The sequence below is a fragment of the Elephas maximus genome, chromosome 22 (genome assembly GCF_024166365.1).
Source record: "Elephas maximus indicus isolate mEleMax1 chromosome 22, mEleMax1 primary haplotype, whole genome shotgun sequence".
Lineage (NCBI taxonomy): Eukaryota > Metazoa > Chordata > Mammalia > Proboscidea > Elephantidae > Elephas > Elephas maximus.
Window position 1 is genome coordinate 43,724,423 of NC_064840.1, and position 20,447 is coordinate 43,744,869.

The 20,447-nt window shown below is 39.0% G+C and overlaps 1 protein-coding gene across 3 annotated transcripts in view; it reads right to left on the reverse strand.

Annotated features, from left to right (window-relative positions):
- Positions 1-746: 746 nt before the first annotated feature.
- EXTL3 (exostosin like glycosyltransferase 3) overlaps positions 747-20,447 on the reverse strand; it is an 85,124-nt gene continuing 65,423 nt past the window's right edge. For 2 of the 3 annotated variants that reach the window (XM_049865681.1, XM_049865680.1), the window contains exons 5-7: positions 18,889-19,033; positions 13,609-13,737; positions 747-7,145 (exon numbers count right to left, since the gene is read on the reverse strand). In XM_049865681.1, the coding sequence (XP_049721638.1) occupies positions 6,936-7,145; positions 13,609-13,737; positions 18,889-19,033 (484 nt within the window). In that variant the 3' untranslated portion in view covers positions 747-6,935. Of the gene's footprint in view, positions 7,146-13,608; positions 13,738-18,888; positions 19,034-20,447 lie in introns of those variants that run through there. The other variant, XR_007514865.1, reaches the window with a different exon arrangement.

The following is a 20,447-nucleotide window of genomic DNA, read 5'->3' on the forward strand; positions in this document are numbered from 1 at the left end:
TATTGTTGAAATTTCAGTTCTACCCAGTGATCTACAAATTCAATACAATCCCAGTCAAAATCTCAGCATTTTTTTTAAAAAACTGACAAACTGATTCTAGAATTCATATAGAAATACTTAGCAACTATAATCGACTCGGCGGCAGTGGGGTTTTTTTTTTTTGTGGAGCAACTGTAATGTCCAAAGCAATCTTAAGAAAGATGAACAGAGTTGTAGAACTTAAACACTATTTCAAGACTAACCATAAAACTACATGAAGACAGGGTAGTCCCAAGGACTGACAAATCAGCATAACAGAAAAGAGAGTTCAGAAATAGACCCACACTTATAAAGTCTTTTTAACAAATGGTCCTGAAATGACTATTCATATAGAAAAAAAAAAAAAACCTTAACTCCTGCCACACACAAGACACAAATATTAATTGTAGATGGGTTGCAGACCTAAATATAAAAGCTAACACCATAAAGCTTTTAGTGAAAGATATAAGAGAATATCTTCATGGCTTGGGATAGGTACTGGTTTCTTAGGTTACAGAAAGCAATAACTAAAAAGAAAAAAAGTTATAAAACTAAATCTCATCATAATTAAAAACTTCTCATCAGAAGATTTCATAAAGAAAATGGATAGGATGGCCACTAATTGAGGAAAAATATTCACAAAACGTATATTCTAACAAAGGACTAATAACGAAGATAAAGAACTGCAATAACTCAATAAAAAGACAACTCAAATTTTTAATGAAAAAAATTTGTACAGACATTTCACAAAGGAAATATACTAAATGGCATAAGCACATGAAAAAGTGCTTAACATCATCAGTCATCAGGGAAATGGAAATAAAAACCACAATGAGATTTCATTACACCCCCCACTAGAATGGCTAAAATTAAAAAGACTGACAGCACCATATGTTGGCTATGGAACAACTGGAACTCTTCAACATTGTTGATGGTACAAACAGTACAGTCACTTTGGAAAAAAGATCTGGTAGTTTCTTATAAGAAATATATTTATGTGTGTGTGTGCGCGTATATAGCTCTCCTGTCACCCAACAAGGAAATCTTGGTGGCATAGTGGTTAAGAGTTCAGTTGCTAACCAAAAGGTTGGCATTTTGAATCTACCAGGCACTCCTTGGAACCCCTACGGGGCAGATCTGCTCTGTCCTATAGGGTCGCTATGAGTCAGAATCAACTCAACAGCAATGGTTGTTTTTTTTTTTTTTTTCCTGTTTTGTCACCCAACAATTCCACTCCTAGGTATTTATCCAAGAGAAATAAAAACATACGTCCACAAAAAGACTTCTATGTAAATATTCATAGCAGCTTTTATTCATAATAGCCAAAAACTGGAAACAGCCCAGGTGTCTATCACTGGAATGGACAAACTCTGTTATATTCATACAAGAAAATACTTCTCAGCAATAAAAAGGAACAAATTATTAATGCATGCAACAACACTGGATGAATCTCCAAAACATTACACTGAGTTGTAAAAGCCTTACACAAAGTAAAAATTGTATGATACCTTTTATATGAAATTCTAGAACAGGAAGAATTAATTCAAGATGAAAAAACCAAGACACTGGTTATCTCTAGCGGGTGGATGTGGGGACTGAATAGGAAGAAGCATGAGGGAACCTTCTGGGTTGATGGTGATGTTTTATATTGTGACAGGGATTTGAGTAATACATTAAAAATATGGAAACACATATTGACCCTAGTTATTGATAGGTGTGTGCATGTGTTTAGAAAGAAGTACACTGATGTCAGTAATTTACTTTGAAATGCACCAAAACTAGAATGGGTAAAAGGATAACAACAGGGATGGATAGATGGATAGCTATAAAGCAAGTCCAATAAAATGTTAATGGTGAAATCTAGATGGTAGGTATGTAGGCTTACACTATAGAAATTCTTTCCACTTTGCTGTAAGTTTGAAGATCTTTGTAATAAAATGTTGGGGGCAGTAGTTTTAAATAAATAGAATTTAAGTAGTTAAAATCCTAACATAAGCCTACACTATGACCAGATTTGCACCCTTTCACACATATAAAGAAAAATGGAGAAAGGTAAAACAATTAAAACAGGTAAAGAAACAGGTAAAATTAAATAGCAAACCAAACCGGGCCCCAGGCAGGGCTTCCCACCCTACTTTAATGATCCCTCCTGAAATCCAGTCTTTCATTCTTTTTGGCACTCTTATCCCTCTTTGCTAATGAAGATTTAAATAATACAAAGAATAGTGAATATAAGACTTCTCAGCCATTTTGTACCAGGCTTCTTTAAACTACCTGGTAATACCACATTAATAAAATATTTCAAAAGAACTACAGTACTGACTACATCAGCTTGCAGCAACTATAATTTCTATGCAGCCCCATTAGTATTTCTGTCAAATCATTCATTCCTTAAAAAAAAAAAAAAACTGTTGAGCATCTATTATGTGCTCTGTTCTTAAGGAGGTTATAATCTGGTGTGGGAGGCAGAGCAATAAGCCATTACAGTGTATGGTATGGTAAAAGACAGATATTAACTTTCAACAGATCTTTAAGGAGGCATGATTTCTGCTCTTTTATAGATGAGATGATAGCTTAAAATACTGTAGGTAACTTGCTTCTAACCACAGTTTAATGGAGAACCCAGAATTTGAATCCACACAATCTAACTCCAGAGCGTATACTCTTAACCATGATATCCTTCTTAACTGTATTTTTGTAAACATTGTAGAACCTTCAACTTGAGTCACAACAGTATCTAGAGCTAACATTTCCCACTTTGGCTTACCTTGTTAAGTCCAAACCAGAACTAAAAAATATCTTTAGTCATATTAAGACACTTAAGGACTACAGCCTCATATAACTTGTTCCAGTTCCAGGGCAAGTTGTAACAAGCAGACAGATAGCTGCATGAATAGGTTGCTGTCAACAAAAACTCCAGACCAAATAGGAATTCCCACCCTAAGGATATCCTCTCCCCATCACCTACTGCAAACCTTCCAGATCACCCGTCTGATCCATCACCCACCCTAACTGAGGAAAACACTGACCAAAGCAGCAGTCTGCTCAATCACCTGGCCCAGCTGAGGAGCGACGCTGACTGTTGAGATCCTTTTCATTCTTAGGATTGTCAGCAAAAACTCAATTCCCAACTGCAGAGCCCAGAAGAGCAACCCGCAACTCATCTCCATCTAGCTCCTCAAAACCGCGTGATGCAGTGCTCTCCATGAGGATGGCTGTGATGCTCTAAGCAGAGGTTCTAAGACCTAGGACACCAAAAAGATGGGGCTCTGACAGTTATGAAGCATTAGCTAGATGCAGGTGCTTTTAGTGAGCTGCCTTAATGTGAATACAGGCCACACCAGGGCATCCTAAGCCAGCCCTCTTCTCTGCATGCACTCTAGCTCCCCACCACACCACACACATTTTTAAAGCTACCATTAAAAAATAAAATTTGCATGCTGTGTCACATGCCATCACACATCCCATTTAAATCACTTAAACGACACCTAAGATCCTCTCAGATCTAGCCAAAACGACTAATTTCAGACCTGGATGCAGGTAAGGCTGCCTGTGTCCAGTTCATCTGTGTTCAGTTCATAGCATCACCCCAGGTTCAGGTACACAGGCTGCTGCCTGGACAAAATCACACAGCCAACAGTCTTATGCTGGAAGCGGTCCCAGACTGGCCATGAACTGGTGGCTGCCTGGGACCAGGCGGTCACCTTCTCTCAGGTCTCTTCTGTCCCTGCTGAAGAAAATCACAAAAGACCTCCAAGCTGCTTGAGTTAAAGTCTCTATTTATTTTTTTTTTTTTTACAAAAATCCAACATAAGACCATTGTGCTTGTGATTGGAAAAGGGGTGGGCTGGATGGATATGGTATGGATACCCAAGAGCTCCCCCCTTCAAACCAGTAGCCTTTCAAACCAGGAGCTCCCTAAGTGCACACCCAGGCAGCTGCTGGACAGGCTGCTCCTGCCTCCAGGCAGGACCTCATCAGCTCAGTAAGCAGGCCATGGCTTGAGGTGCAGTCCAGATCTGATGTAAAACCACTGCCAGGGGCCTAAAAGCTCAGAATGGCATGATGATAACCTTGAGGAAGCTATCACTTAGGTGGATGATCTTTCACAGTGAAAAGCAAACTGGCTAACTGGAGAACAAGGATGTGTCTGGACCCTGGGAGCAAAGACTGGGTAACAAGGAGTCTTTTACCCCATGTGCAGCCAAGGAAATCCATGTGGGTTGGCAGAGCTGTTTTCATGTTCCAGGTGTGTCAGTTAGATGCAGGTGACATCTGGGTTGCCCATGGTGATCAGCATCAAAGGCATTCTAAACTTGGTACTGGGACTCACCCTAATCCACCTGGCAAAAAGTGGCAGTCATTCTTCAGGGGCACCTAACCAATCAGCACGCAATGTCTGTCTGCTCAGCCTCTCACTACTGTAGGCTGTCCTTGAAGAATGTGGGCCAGTGTCCCTAGAGCCTGCTCTTTGCTGTCTTTCAACTTAGTGTTCCTTTCAGGCCGAACAGTGCTATCCTTATATCACAACCCTCCCTGCAGCACACTTTCATGTCATTAGTAGCCTCAGACCATTCAGCTTTTCATGGATCTACCAATAACATTCAAGGACCCAACAGTTGGGTTCTACTTAAGGGTCGTAACATACAGACCAATCCTTTCTCACCAGGTCCCAATGAAAAGTCAATTTATGAGTTCCTGACATTAAAATAAGATAAAATAGCAGCCACATATATAGCTCAAAACACCGCTCCCTTGAGGGAAGAAGACTGCTAAAAAGAACAAAGTCAGAAGTCAAGGAAAGGGTAATTAGAAAGTCAGGATACAGGACATCTGGACCTTTTTGCTAGGTTACTGAGATGTAACCAAATTTCGTAGGTAGTTGCCTCAGGCAGGAGGGCTACAAGAAGATGCCAATGGAAACCTTTGGAGAGACACACGTCCTAGGAGCAGCCTTGCTCCTGTCTGCCGATAAGGAGAGTTCCTGTGAGCCAAGCCAAAGCTACCACTGGGTAGTGACAACAGCAAAAAGCCAGGCTTCAAAATGGTACTTCAAGAAAACGCATTTGATTCAGGCAAGTTAGAGGAGATTGTACTCCCGAGACACAAAAGCACAGGGTGTCAAGGTCTAGGGAACACAGAACTGGCTGTTAAGGCATGTGCTTGACCAGGACAGACCTCAGCTTTTTGTTCAGCTGCTAGAACTTTCTATTCAACTTCATTTAAAGAAACTGGGCTTTGGAAAAATGGTAGAAATCATGTGCTAAACCCTTGAAAAATGCCATAATTCCCTTCCTGACTCCTTTACCACCACCACAAAAAAATTAGCTTATTTCAGTTTCAGCCCAAATAATAGAAATTTAAACCAGAAGTGGAACACAGTAATGTGAGGTATAAATGCCTGTTGAATTAGAAAACTGGATTTGAGCTTACCTAGCAAATCATATCATCTCACATTTTTCCAGCACATACCAAACCAGGTCCTGCGGCCAAACTGGCATTCCAAACCCATTGCCGTCAAGTCAATTCCTGCTCATAGCGACCCTACAGGACAGAGCAGAACTGCCCTATAGGGTTCCCAAGGAGTGGCTGGTGATTTTGAACTGCCGACCTTTTGGTTAGCAACCGAGCTCTTAACCAGTGCACCACCAGGACTCCAACCTGGCATTAGGAGTCTAAAAACTACAGGTAACGAAGGATTGTAGGTCCAGACAAAGGTGGAGAGGAAGGTATTAATCCTAAGGCAGGTTCCTTGGTGTAAAACTTCCCGGCCAGCCAAGTGGGGATCCTCAAAGGATGCCTGCTTGTCCTACACCAGAGAGAGTAGGTCAACCTGCAGACCACTTCAGACCACAGTTCTTCTGTCCTCTTATTCAAGAAATAACACTTCAGGAAAGCCTGAAGCTAAATCGCAACCTGTTTTTAAATGGGAGGGCCCGAACAAAAGAAACTCATTTGAGAATGCTGTCTTCAGGATTTATTCCTTCCTCACTCTTTGCCTCCTCTTTTCCACACAAGGGAGAGAATGGGAATGCAGGGATAAGTACAGGACAAGCAGTGCCTAATGATGAATCCTCAAAAACTACTGAATCCAGCAAAAGGCAGCTCAGTTGCTCACAAAGGTATGGTCCTCCCCAAGGATCCAGATGAGAGAATCTGAGTCACAAACTGCTGATTAGCAACAGAAAGGGGAACATAACAGATCTTATCTCATCCAAGGCGCCATAAAAGGGCCAAGTCCAGCTCTTTCAAGTTTCTGCATACAGATACCCCTGGGGAGGACAAGAGATGATCTTTAAGGATAAGCCAGGTCACCCAAGGCTAGGATCCATCTCTGCTGAAATACACAACATAAGGAGCCTGATGGGTCCCTCATTAGTGAGCTAATCAAAAATTTCAAACTCCATCCCCTCTAAAAAATATATTTATATGTATGTGTATGTGAGTGTGTATGTGCATACATATATATAGACATGTATGTGTGTATATATACACATATATACACACACACATATATAAATAAGCCTTGATGGCAAATCTGAAACTTTTTCCTTTTTAAATAATAATAGTCATTATTGAATTTAAAAACCACAAACCAGCTGTCCTGGGCTTATGAACTAAGTGAGTGACTATCCAGAGTCCCCGTGGTCCTCAGTGTAAGCTATCAGTCAGTGCCCTGTGGAGGGAACCCCAGTGTCTTCTGACCAGGATACAAGTGGGAGCAGTTCAGAATCTGCCTAGGCCCAGTGTGGCCAACTTCAAGATAATGGCAGCTATTTTCCACTCTTCCTGCCACCTCTCCCAGCAGTAGGTCTGAGCCACCTACACAGTGGATGTCCCCAAGGGCCTTCAATGCCTAAGAACCTTAGGAGTCATCTTCCTTACTGCCCATCCTCTCCCCAGAACTTGCAATGCCCCTAGATGAACTTGAAGCACTTGGTCTTGTCGTGGGGCAGGCGAGTCTTGAAGAGTACAGAGTCCACCCTGAATTGAGTGTACAGTAGGGGCATATAGCCATACACCTTGACAAAGAAGTTGATACATTTGTGCCGCTCATGAAAGTGGGAGTCATCATGTGACAGGGCCTGAGGGCATCCTGGGCACCGGAAAGTCCACCGTGAGGTCACCTGGACACAGAGAAGAAAGACTACAGAGTAAGAATCACTGGTGCAAACATGGCAGCAACCTTACAGCTTAATCACGTCAATGCTTCCATTTCCACAGAGGGGACGCTGAACCCCAGTGGCTCCATGGACTCACAAAGTGAGTCGGAGCAAAGCCAGATCACCAGCCCAGGGCTCTCTTCCTACCATACACGTATCTAAAACATCGTCAAGGTTATTCTTTCAAAGTGGCCCATACTTAACAGATATCAAAAGCCTTAAAATGTTACTATTTGTCTCAGTAATTCTACTCTAGTATCTATCTTGGTTGCACACCAAGATGTAGGCACAAAGTTGCTTATTTCCACAATGTTTTTACTAGCAAAATATCGGAAAGTACCCATCAAAAGGGGACTAGTTAAATAATTATAAAATACTACACATCTGTTTAAAAGACTGTTCAAGAAAATTATATTTAGACATGGGAAAGTGGTCATGTTATAATGTGGTTTATTATTATTATTCTAAGGCTATTTCAAGCAATTGGAAAAGAATTAATAATAATATAATCCCTCCATTACACGCAAAGTGGCAAACCAAATCTCATAAAAACCCTCTCAGTACAGAACACCTGAAAATGTAGGATAAAACCTACAAATAATCTCTTTAAATATATGGCTGAGCTTGCAATAAAGTGAACGAAATCCTTGGAAGCCAAAATAATAAAAAAGCCGGAATCCAATGAGACAGCCAGGAGTTCTACTTTCTAATGGGGTGTAGACATGTGGGAAGTCAGATTGGGGGCTTTCTGAAACCCTGGAATCCAGTGAAAAGCTGCATGGGTTAAAGAAAGCCCCACAAAAGAGAGCTGCTAAAGAAACATTTCCATCTCTGACTTAGCTCTAAGTGGAGAATTTACAACCACAAGCTAGACCTCACATGTGTTTGAGAATTTATGTTACTTAACAAAAACAAAAAAAAAAAACCCAACCCCTTGCTGTCGAGTTGATTCTAACTCAGAGCGACCCTATAGCACAGAGCAGAACTGCCCCACAGGGTTTCCAAGGAGCACCTAGTGGATTCGAACTGCAGGCCTTTTGGTTAGCAGCCATAGCTCTTAACCACTATGCCACCAAGGTTTATGTTACTTAAAAAAAACAACCCAGTGCCTTAGGAATCCTGAAAAGCCCCAAGATGCTAATTTAGCTTTAGGTCTCAAGTAGGTAGTGATCCCAGGCACGTGGAAGAAGCAAATAAAAATCCTTAAATCCAGGCCTCAAAGAATTTCCATAAATAAAGTCCCAAATAATATGATCTCACAATCAAAGGTTACGAAAATGGAATGAGCCATGTGAGTTGAGACTCTACAAAGGCCAATAACAATCAGAAATAATACTGGTAATAATAATGTACCAATATTGATACACTGATTATGACAAATGTACCAAGCTAAGACGTTAACAGGAAACTGGAGATGGTTGCATAGGAATCCCGTATTAGCTTCATAACTTTCTGTAATTCGAAAACTATTCAAAAATTAAAGTTTATTTAAACAGTACAAGGAAAAACATTTAAAACAACAAAACTAAGTTATAGTGTTTAGGAATGCATACTTAAGTGATAAAAGTATAAAGAAAAACAGTGAAGTGATTACCATAAAAGCCATGATAGTAATTAACACTGGGGGTAGGAAGGGGCTATGACTGGGAAGGGGCATGCAGGGAGCTTCTGGGGTCCTGGCCACCCATGGTAAAGGGTTGTTGTGTAATAATTAAGTTGCATGTTTAACTTTTATGTATATGTGCATTATATGTCACAATTTACAAGTCTGGGGAAAAAAATAAGAAAATGAAGAAACAAGGAACCCAAATAATTCTATAATCATTAAAGAAACAGCATCTTCTGTTAAGTGTCTTCTCACAAAGGACCACAAAGCTCAGAAAGATACCAAGTCTGGAAAATTTTCACATTACGTTTTTCAAATATAAAGTACCCTCTCCCCCATTTTGTCTATTTGTCCCTTCTTGTACTCTTAGTGGTTTTGTGTTGGACTTTCTCCTGTATCTTCCATATCTTTTAACCTCTTTCTTATTTTTATCTCTTTACATCTTTGTGATACCTGCTCAGAAATTTCTTCACATTGATCTTCACATTTATCATTAATTTCTTCTTCAGCTATGTCTTATTTTTTTTATCTCATTCACTGAAATTTTAGTTTTAATCACTATAATTTTCATTCCTAGTAGTTCTATTTAGGTTTTTCAAATGTGCTTATCTTTTTCACAGTGATTTGTTTATATCTTTAGTCATTTGGTTTTTGTTGTTGTCTTCGAGTTGACCCCCGACTCATAGCAACCTTATATACAACCAAATGAAACTCTGCCTATTCCTGCCCCACCCCCATGTTCAGTTGCAGATTGGACCTTGTGATCCATAATACTTTTACTGACTGATTTTCAGAAGTAGACTGCCAAACCTTTCTTCCTCATCCACCTTAGTCTGGAAGCGCCACTGAAATCTGTTCAGCATCATAGCAACATGCAAGCCCTCACTGACAGATGGGTGGTGGCTGCACATCTTAAACCTACCAGGCGCTCCTCAGAAACGCCATAGGGCAGTTCTACTCTGTCCTATAGGGTCACTATGAATCGGAATTGACTTGACAGCAACAGGTTTGGATTTTTTTTGGTTGTAGTCTATCCAGTGGTTTTATTATCTGGAATTCTTAGAGAACTAACTTCACTATTTGTCATGTCTGTGAACTCTTGGCCCATGGTTGACTGTTTTCTCATTTGATGTTAATTTTGATTCCAAACTCATTTTCTATGAGGCTTTATCTGTAAGTATCCTATATGACCTGAGGTAAAGGAATGTCTCTTTGTAACAGCTTTAGGTCTTATTCTGCCAAATTGGCTAGGTCTAAGTTTCATACAGTCATGAGTCCTCAAACCCCTGGAGGCCCAGACTCACATTTAAAAATTCTCAATCTATACTTTTTCCCCCCTACCTGCCAGAGCCCAGGTTAAAATAAACGAGTTGCCTGTCATCCTCCTGGGGCAATGGGTCAGAGATCTCAGTTCCAATTCCCTGCCTTTAAAAGGCCCAAAGGTCCTTCATTCTTTTCACGAGTGGTAAACCGAAGCCTCTAAATGATTAAGTTGGCAACATCCCACCCAGAACAGCTCCTTTGCTTACCATTTTGATTTTTAGTTCTCCCTTCCTGAGAATGCTCTTACTCATTTTAATGGGCCCAACTATACAATGAAAACAATGTTTGCTACATGTTATTTAGTATTTTTAGGTATTTATATTAACAGGGGTTTTAGGTTATCTAGGCCGCTATATTGCCAAAACTAAAAAATTTACTGTCAAGTTTTTAAAAAGTATAATTTTAAAATTAAAATTAAAAAAGCCAGGAACCATAGAACTGAAAGAAATACGCCAAAAGATCTGAGTAATTTTTATTCCTTTCTGAATATGTCTGTGTTTTCCCAAATAACTTTTAAATTATTTAAAGGAAAATAATTTTAATTTAATTCTCCATCCCACAATTTTGGCTAAAGAATAATCACCACATACAGCCAACATTAGCCATCAAGGCCTAGGTCTCCACAGTTTGAATTCAGGGGTGAACACAGGTTGGTGCTCCAAGAAGCAGCTCAACTCAGCACCAAAACTCTAGGGAGGCCATGACTTCTACAGGTCATTTTTCTCAAGGACCCACCAGTTCCTTACTTCTCCCTCTAACTCACTGGCAGTTCTAATGGAACCCTTCAAGTTTACAGTCAACAAGGAGTTATCACTGTTACCACTAGAATTTAGATGAGAATATTATCAAACAACCTCTATGTCCACTATTTGACTTCATTCTCCCTCTACCTAAAAATCTTCCTCCTTATCCCAGATGACAGCATCCAACCTCAGGGGAAAAGACTTTTAACTTGAAGTTGAATCCAGTTGGCACAAAAAGTTATTTCACGGTGTTATTTTTACCAAAGCAGTAGTTTCCAAATGTTTTTATCACATAACCCATCAATAAAAAATTTTGAGACCGCATCCCCAGTATATTCACAAAGTATAAATATATATATACAAAGTACTATGTTTATATTATAAAACATACAAAAAAGGAATTAAAAAGAATGACATAACAAACATAAATAGAAGTTTAAACTTTTACTTAGTGATACCATGGATTTTATTTTACATGGAAACATGCTGGGTAACTCAATCTAACAGAAATATTAGTTTTTTGCTTAGTAACCGTAAGGAAAATCCTTAATAGATGTTGAAAGCCTGTATTACAACAGAGAATTAAGATGTTTACTTGTTTCCCCTCTACTTCTTTTTCACTTAAGCCATCTATCTTCTCAATGCTTTCTATGTGGACTTTTTAATCCTTTATCCTGAATGAAGCCCATTTTAATTCTAGGTCTTTCTCTTCCCCCAAAGATTGCTGTCATTATTCAAATCAATAATATAATATTAACTGCCTATTCTTTATTTAGTCAGTACTGTTAAGATATTGACACTATTGAAAGAACGCTGATAATCACGTAAAGCAGTCAAAACTTTCTAACTATTAAGGAAGAGTTTGACAGTGAAATTTTGAGATATTTAAAGCAATATATATATATGTATATATATATACACACACACACACACCCTATTTTAAAAGATAAAATTTGATGTTAGGTAAACAAATAGAGATGAAGAAAATATCTTTTCTATGAAGAAAATAATTAGACTCAGAATCTGTACTAATTAACTCAGAATTTGAAGACATTCTTAATTTATTGAGCCTTTAATTTTAAAGTTATCCCAATCTTGAATTCTTCTTCTATTCCATTAAGATGGAGAAGATTCACAGAGAATATTTATTTTTGACGTTTTCACTTGGTAAGAATAATGTATACCATGCTCAAATTAGTTCTATCTCATTCTCTATACTGAAGAGATGGTTTTGCTAATAAAAGACTGGTCTAATAATACAGAAGAAAAACACATTTTAATGATGATGAAAAATTCATCATGTCTGTGAGCGCTTCAGGTGACTGATGCTATTATTAGGTATGTAATCACACAGATACTTTAAAACTTCATGGAGTAATGTTTTCTGTTCTACTATGGAGGCATAATTAGAAGCATGCATCTTAGCTGAAGTTCAGTACCTGGCTACCTAAGAATAGAAAATTGCACCATCATTAATTTCTTTCCAACTAATTAAACCTTTGCCTCCCATACAGTTTACAAAGAAGTGTGCTTTTTATTTTCTAATATCAGATCTACCACTGTACTAGAAGAACATACTATTTCTATATAAATGGCTATTATTATCATTCAAGGTAAAACAACACAATTTCATGCATTATTTTGCTAATTATTCTTCTTTTCTGAGGTTTTAGCAGAAGTCTCAGCAATAGAAGAAACTATGGGGTAATCAGGAGTTAAGTTATAAACCTGGGAAAAGGTCTGATTAGATGTAAGTGGATGCATAAGGCCCCTAAATGTTTTTTTCTTTTTCTTTGTTGCATAGAACCAGTGTCCTCCGATTATCAGCCACTCTGCTGACCACTAAAGATACACATATAATCTGATTATAGTTACCAGTACATGCTGGTAGTTACTTAGTCTAGAACTTAACTTCAAAAATATAAGAAGAATAAAACATGCATCCAATTATTATGTACTCATGGTATTAGTAGTATTTTTTTTATGAAGGTAAACTTACTGTTTTATAAAATTAAATAATATGCCTTTTTAACAATAATGAAAATAAGACCTCAATTAGTTCGCTGACCTTTCTAAGGACAAAAGGTATAAATTCATGACATGCACATTGACAGAGCACATTCACAAATATTGTTATTTGAGTTGACAAACAAGTTCTCTAGCAATAATTGTTACAAGGCCCTCACCAGGCCTAATGTCACCTTCTGTAAGGGCTGATGCTATCCTAACCCTTACCAGGGTGTTTTAACTTGTTGCCTGAACCTGCATTGATGACAGAAATGTTGATGGAACTGGTCTTTCTGTGCACTGTGGAACTGGTATATTCTGACCCGAACCTATTCAGCAACTCAAAAACTAAACCCAAATTACTAGAAGTCTCAGGGTAATTCTGTTTTTGAGCAGATACCTCATACAGTACTTACTTATGGACACTTATTAAGTGTAGCCTCATTCATAATTGAAAAAAAAAGGAAATGCTGAATTCCAGTTAGAGATTAGTGAAAATAAAGATGTAACATTTTCCCCATCCAAGTTACAAACCCTCTGACATCTATCCACTGACACTTTGGGGGAGAAGAGACCTGTATTAACAAATCACTGAACACTAATAACAATCCTCTGAGGTAGGTGGTATCACTGCCCCATTTTACAGATGAGGACTCTGAGGTATGGTGCAGTCCAGTACTGCGCTTCTGCAAAATCAGTGTATTAAGTACGCATGCATCGACAGTCCTATAACTAACGGGACCCTCACCTTAATAGGGGGTTTCCGAGTGATGTGGGAGACAAGGAAGTTCATGGCAATGTCTTCACAGTTGATGTATTCATCCACCATATCTCGGATGGCCTGGGGCATCACGTAAGAATACAGGTAGGCATAATACTGTCAGAGGAAGAAAGAGTAGTCACATAATCTATCACAGGCCATGACTCTTTGGTTTTCAACAAAAATATGCATGGGTTTAGGAGCTGTTTGGAAATGTGGGGAGTGTTTTGGGTGTGATAATAATTAGGAAAATAGCATTTAGGGAGCTGGACAGAGCTAGGGATGCTAACTAAACATCCTGCATCACAGGTCCTTTACAATGAAGAATTATCCCATTCAAATTGCCATTATCAGCGCCTCAGAGAACTTCATTTTAGGCTTCTTCCTGCCTCAGTCATTTTGCAATCAATATAAATATCTGTCAAATCAGGTCAAACACTGGTTCAGCTGAGCAATATTCTATCTCTGACAATCAAAATAAAGGGTAGTTAAGGTGAAAGGTATGGTTATCTTCCATGGTACCATGAAATACCCACTCCCCTCAGCAGCTCACTTAAAGATTTTAGAATCTGCTTACTTTTACCATCTCCACTGGCTACCCCCTGCTCCAAGCCACCATCATCTGGGTTATTAGCATAATCTCCAAATATGGTTTCCCTGCTGCTACACATTCTTCCCTACAGCCTATTCTCAGCACAGCAGGGTGATCATGTTAAAAACACAAGTCCAACTGAGTATGCCACTCCTTTACTCCAAACCTTCTGATGGATTCCTACTTCATTCAAAATAAAAGTCAAAGTCCTTAAAATGTCTCACAAGGCCCCACAAGTGATGTGCTAGAGCCGGCTCATACCTGTTAATGAATGCCAATCACTAAATTTTCAGGAATTTTACAAGTTGTTTGTTAAACGTACTAATTAAAAATAATTTATTAAATTTTGCTATTCTGTTCTTGAGGTTATTTATGTGTATTGTATCTGTATGGTGGAAATGCTATGTAAAGGTGTTCTACTGTGCATCTTTTCCCAACTCCATGTTCAGTGACTTATGTTCGTAACTTGAAATCAGCCATGGTAAGAATAGTAACAACACAAGAACTGGCAAATACTACAAAACAGCACCTGTTAATTGTAATGTGTTCACATATGCTAATAATGAGCAAATAGGCGGGGTGCTCAGTTAAACTGATTTATATTTTCTATTACCTTCGACAGTAGACTCTATGTGGTGAAATAATGATCACGAAATCACGCAGAGGTTTGCTAGTTACCTTGTAGCAAAATACTTAAGAGTCAGTGATCCTAAAAGATGAATTATACATTTTTCTTTTACAAAAAGCTAAAAAAAATGCAAATTTGCTGACTCTTTCTTAAATGGCAAGAAGCTGTCATTAGTATCTTAATGAGCATTTACTCTGAAGTAAACACAACCCATATTTCAAAACAAAGAACAGCAATAAGGTATTTTTTCCAGGAGCAATGATTAAAACCAAGTGTCAAAAATAAGTTTAATTTAAAAACAGACCTTTTTGAGCAAAGAAGAATGAAGAAAACCAAAGATACAAGGAAAATATTAGCCCAAGAGACTAAAGGACCACATAAACAGACACTCCACCAGCCTGAGATGATCAGAAGAACTAGATGGTGCCCGGCTACCACCAATGACCACCCTGACAGGGAACACAACAGGGAGACCCGGATGGAGCGGGAAAAAAGTATGGAACATAACTCAAATGCACATAAAAAGACCAGACTTAATTGTCTGACAGAGACTAAAGGAAAGCCTGAAACTATGGCCCCTGGACACTCTGTTAACCCAGAACTGAAACCATCCCCAAAGCCCACTCTTCAGAAAAAGATTAGACAGGACTATAAAACAAAAAATAATACATGTGAAGAGTGTGCTTCTTAGTTCAGTCAGATACAGGAGACAAAATGGGCTGCTCCTGTCTGGAGGCAGGATGAGAAGGCAGGAAGGGGCTGCAACTATTTGAATGGACAAAGGGTACCCGGAGTGGAAAGGGGGAGTATACTGTCACACTCTGGGGTTGCAACTAATGTCACAAAACAATGTGTATAAGAAGTTTTTGTATGAGAAATTAACTTGAGCTGTAAACTTCCACCTAAAGCACAATAAATAAAAACTGACCTTTCACTTGCCAAATTATACAGTGTTAAATCAAGATTTTCAAAAACAATGAAGCATATTCAATCATACTACTTTCACTAAAATTTACAAATTTAGTGAAAATATTACTTTGAAACTTTATTTCATCTTTATCTCAACCTTTTTTTTTATAAGTTTTATTGTGCTTTAAGTGAAAGTTTACAAATCAAGTCAGTCTCTCACACAAAAACCCATATACACCTTGCTACATACTCCCAATTACTCTCCCCCTAATGAGACATTTTTTAATGAGACAGCCTGCTCTCTCCCTCCACTCTCTCTTTTCGTGTCCATTTCACCAGCTTCTAACCCCCTCCACCCTCTCATCTCCCCTCCAGGCAGGAGATGCCAACATAGTCTCAAGTGTCCACCTGATCGAAGAAAGCTCACTCCTCACCCACATCCCTCTCCAACCCATTGTCCAGTCTAATCCATGTCTGAAGAGTTGGCTTCGGGAATGGTTCCTGTCCTGGGCCAACAGCAGGTCTGGGGGCCATGACCACCAGGGTCTTTCTAGTCTCAGTCAGACCATTAAGTCTGGTCTTTTTATGAGAATTTGGGGTCTGCATCCCACTGCCCTCCTGCTCCCTCATGGAGTCTCTGTTGTGTTCCCTGTCAAGGCAGTCATTGGTTGTGGCCAGGCACCATCTAGCTCTTCTGGTCTCAGGCTGATGTAGTCTCTGGTTTATGTAGCCCTTTCTGTCTCTTAGGCTCATAATTACTTTGTGTCCTTGGTGTCCTTCATTCTCCTTTGATCCAGGTGGGTTGAGACGAATTGATGCATCTTAGGTGGCTGCTGGCTAGCGTTTAAGACCCCAGACGCCACTCTTCAAAGTGGGATGCAGAATGTTTTCTTAATAGATTTTATTATGCCAACTGACTTAGATGTCCCCTGAAACCATGGTCCCCAGACCCCTGCCCCTGCTATACTGGCCTTCGAAGCATTCAGTTTATTCAGGAAACTTTTTTGCTTTTGGTTTAGTCCAATTGTGCTGACCTCCCCTGTATTGTGTACTGTCTTTCCCTTCACCTAAAGTAGTTCTTATATACTATCTAATTAGTGAATGCCCGTCTCCCACCCTCCCTCCCTCCCCTTCTCGTAACCACAAAAGAATGTTTTCTTCTCAGTTTAAACTATTTCTCAAGTTCTTATAAAAGGGGTCTTATACAATATTTGTCCTTCTGCAACTAATTTCACTCAGCATAATGCCTTCCAGGTTTCTCCACTTTATCTCAACCTTTTAAAAATTTCTGTAAGTACAGTTGTAGACACACATATATAATAAGTAAATATGCATATTTGTGAGGTACATGCAAGAAATTTTTTGTTGATAGACACTTAACTGTCCTAAAATAGGGATCACCAACTTACTTGCTTTCAAGGGCCAAGCAAGTAAGGCAAGTAAGTGACATTTTTAAGAAATGGATATAAGAAAAATAAGGTGTGGTGGAGCAGATAGAGTATCTGTGCCTCATCTAAACGGAGCAGTGGCTGCTCAGCCCCAGCCAGTTAGTGCTCAGCAGTAACACTCCCCTGTATGACCTTGTCTTCACTTTGTTTGTTTGCTTTCCAGGTTGAGATCTTTTTGCAAAATCTTCAGATTTTTTAAAAGTTGGCAGTATATGGGGCAGTGGGGAACAAACATGTCTGTGAGGACATGAGGCTGATTTTCAAATACAAAAAATAGTAAGTTTTACTAATTATCACTTGAAAGTGAAGAAATCTATTTTAACTTTTAAAGAGCAATAAGAGAATTTGAGAAGGCAGGTCTTTGAGAATACAGAAGGTACGCGTTGAGAAGTAATTATCTAGAAGTGTCATTGCTAAGCAATGAAAATGGTTCTCTACACCTTCCCTGCTCCAAAGCACAAATTTGGGGAAGTGAATAGCCTTGGAGTCCCCAGAAATAGGCTAAAGGGAAAATACTGTCCTAACAGAAAAGAAAGGAGATATTCTATGAAGTGGATGGTATAGGCAATTTGGTTATCTCAGAACAGTGATTCTTCAGAGTTCAGTGGAAAGACATGGGAAGGGAGTTACACAGCAACACTATACAATAGGAATATAATGCAAGCCAGATATGTCATTTTAAATTTTCTAGTAGTCACATTTTAAAAAAGTAAAAAGAAACACTGAAATTAATAATATGTTTTATTTAACCCAATATATTTCAAATATTAACATTTCAACATTCAATCAATATGAAAAATTATTACTATTTTACATTCTTTCATACTAAATTTTCAAAATCTGGTGTGTGCTGTATACTTAGAGAACATCTCAATTTTACCCAATCATATTTCAGTTGCTCAATAGCCACACGTAGCTAGTGGCTATGATTTCGAACAGCACAGGTAGAGAGGAAAGATGGGTCAGGAGTGAAAAGCAGAGCAGTATAGAGATAATGGAAACCCTGGTGGCGTAGTGGTGAAGTGCTACAGCTGCTAACCAAAGGGTCAGCAGTTCAAATCCACCAGGCGCTCCTTGGAAACTCTATGGGTCAGTTCTACCCTGTCCCATAGGGTCGCTATGAGTCAGAATTGACTCGACAGCACTGGGTTTGGTTTTGGTTCTTTATAGAGATAATAGTATGAGAGGAGTAATGACTAGAGAGGTTTGCATTTTGGATGTTCAATGAAAATCAGGAGTAAGGCATGGTGAAATAATAAGCTCTCAGGATTCAAACAGAACTTGCAGAGCCACAATGGACAGAGGCTCATGATGGTGCTTGGGAAAGTGGTGGTTTAAGAGTGCCAGGTTCAGTCTGGGATGGCATATATTAAACTGGAAGGTATTTTAGAGGACTTTTAGCTCAATACCCTTCACTTTAACAGAGGGAGAGCCAATGCCCAGACAGATAAGGCAATTTTCCCAATTGCCTACATGCCATTGTATATAGGCAGCCCTTTCATCCTGACTTTTTATTCCAGAGTTACACTAAGCATCTTGTTAACTGTCTTTCTAAGTAGAAATAACTTACTTCTAGCATAGAAGGGACATATACAAAATACGAGGAGAGTTAACTTTGGGGCAGCATTAGATTACCACTGAGAGGCTGGAGTCATACCAAGTTGATGCCATTCTTACAAGCTTTTTCTTACCTTGTGAAAGAAGGCAGCACCTGTCAGCACCATGGACAGCTCACAGGAGTAGTTAGAGTTGTAGAGCCAGGACTGATGAGGAATGTCCCACGCATGGTAACGGCCTGGGAAACCCACAATGCGGTCCCGTGCTTCTCTCCACACCCTTAAAAAACATAAATATATACACACATCTGAATACAAAGCTCTAAGATTACCAGAAACTTTTAAAATCATTGTCTCTATCTTGCAGGACTTTTACTTACAAATAGAATAACAAACAAAAGCTATCATGGTCAATGTCCTTAAAAAGTACCTGCTCTTTACTTCTCTAACGTTCAAGGCAGCCAGTATCTCTCCAGCCTTTATGGAAAGAACATGCTCAAATACTGGGGGAAGTAGCTAATAAGTCAGGGATCTCCAGAGTGGGGCATGTACAACAAAGAAGCAGGAAAAAGATAAACATTTCTATTTATTTTTTCTTATTTAATTTCTTAAAAAATTGTTTTTAACGAGCATGACGTATTAGTACAATAGAACATTCATGTACATTTCATGCTTAACTTTTCTTTACTAAAAGGGTACACAGCCACTGGTCTAAACCACAAGAGACTACTGCCTGAAGTAACATGCCACCAGTCCTAATCCCTGATCCTGAGCAGTGCTAAGGGAGAAACCTGCACCATGAGGACCAAACAATTGAAAGATTTCATTAAATGCAGGAAATATATTAGAGAATTCAGTATGTTTCTAGCAGAAACTAAAATCAGACCCCTAGTTTCACAGGCTAAAATCACAGAGCTAGGAAGCACTTACACTCCACAGAACACTACAGCCCTGCAGAAGTGCTTCAGGTGATCCATATAAAACGAAGTATCACCCCTCACCCCACACTACTCCACCTCCAAATGAAGACTTAAACTGCCCAAGAAACTCCCTCATCATTCACACAGAACTTCAATTCCTAAAATATTAAGATTTCAAAACAGCTCCTCTCATAAGTTTGAAAGCAACAAATTTAGACCAAAAGATGAGAAATCACAACTTCTATCACAATATCATAGCCTCTGGATGGCCTTTTTGCCAACTCCTAACTAGCTCCCTACTTCTACCCTAATTTACCTCCTAGAGCTGACTCCAAATTCCTAATCTAAAAATCTACAAAATGTTTTCAGAATATATTTTGACATTTACATAATGTAACAATTGCTTATAGGTAGCAATATCCAAACGTATCAGTACCCTATAGATACTGATTTCCTCAAATGCCTATTGCTCCTGCTAGTCCTAAAATATCAACAGAGGAAAGAATGGGAAATTTAATTTTTCAATCATCTGATTTGGCTATTTAAGTCAATATAATGTATCGTTGTTTCCTGTGCTATCAATTTTCGACTCAGAGCGACCCAGTGTGACAGAGTAAAACTGCCCCACAGGGTTTTCTAGGCTGTAATCTTTATAGAAGCAGATCACCAAGTCTTTCTCCCACAGAGCCCCTGGATAAGTTCAAATCACCAACCTTTCAGTTAGCGGCTGACCACTTAACCACTGCACCACCAGGGTACAGTCTCATTTGCTAC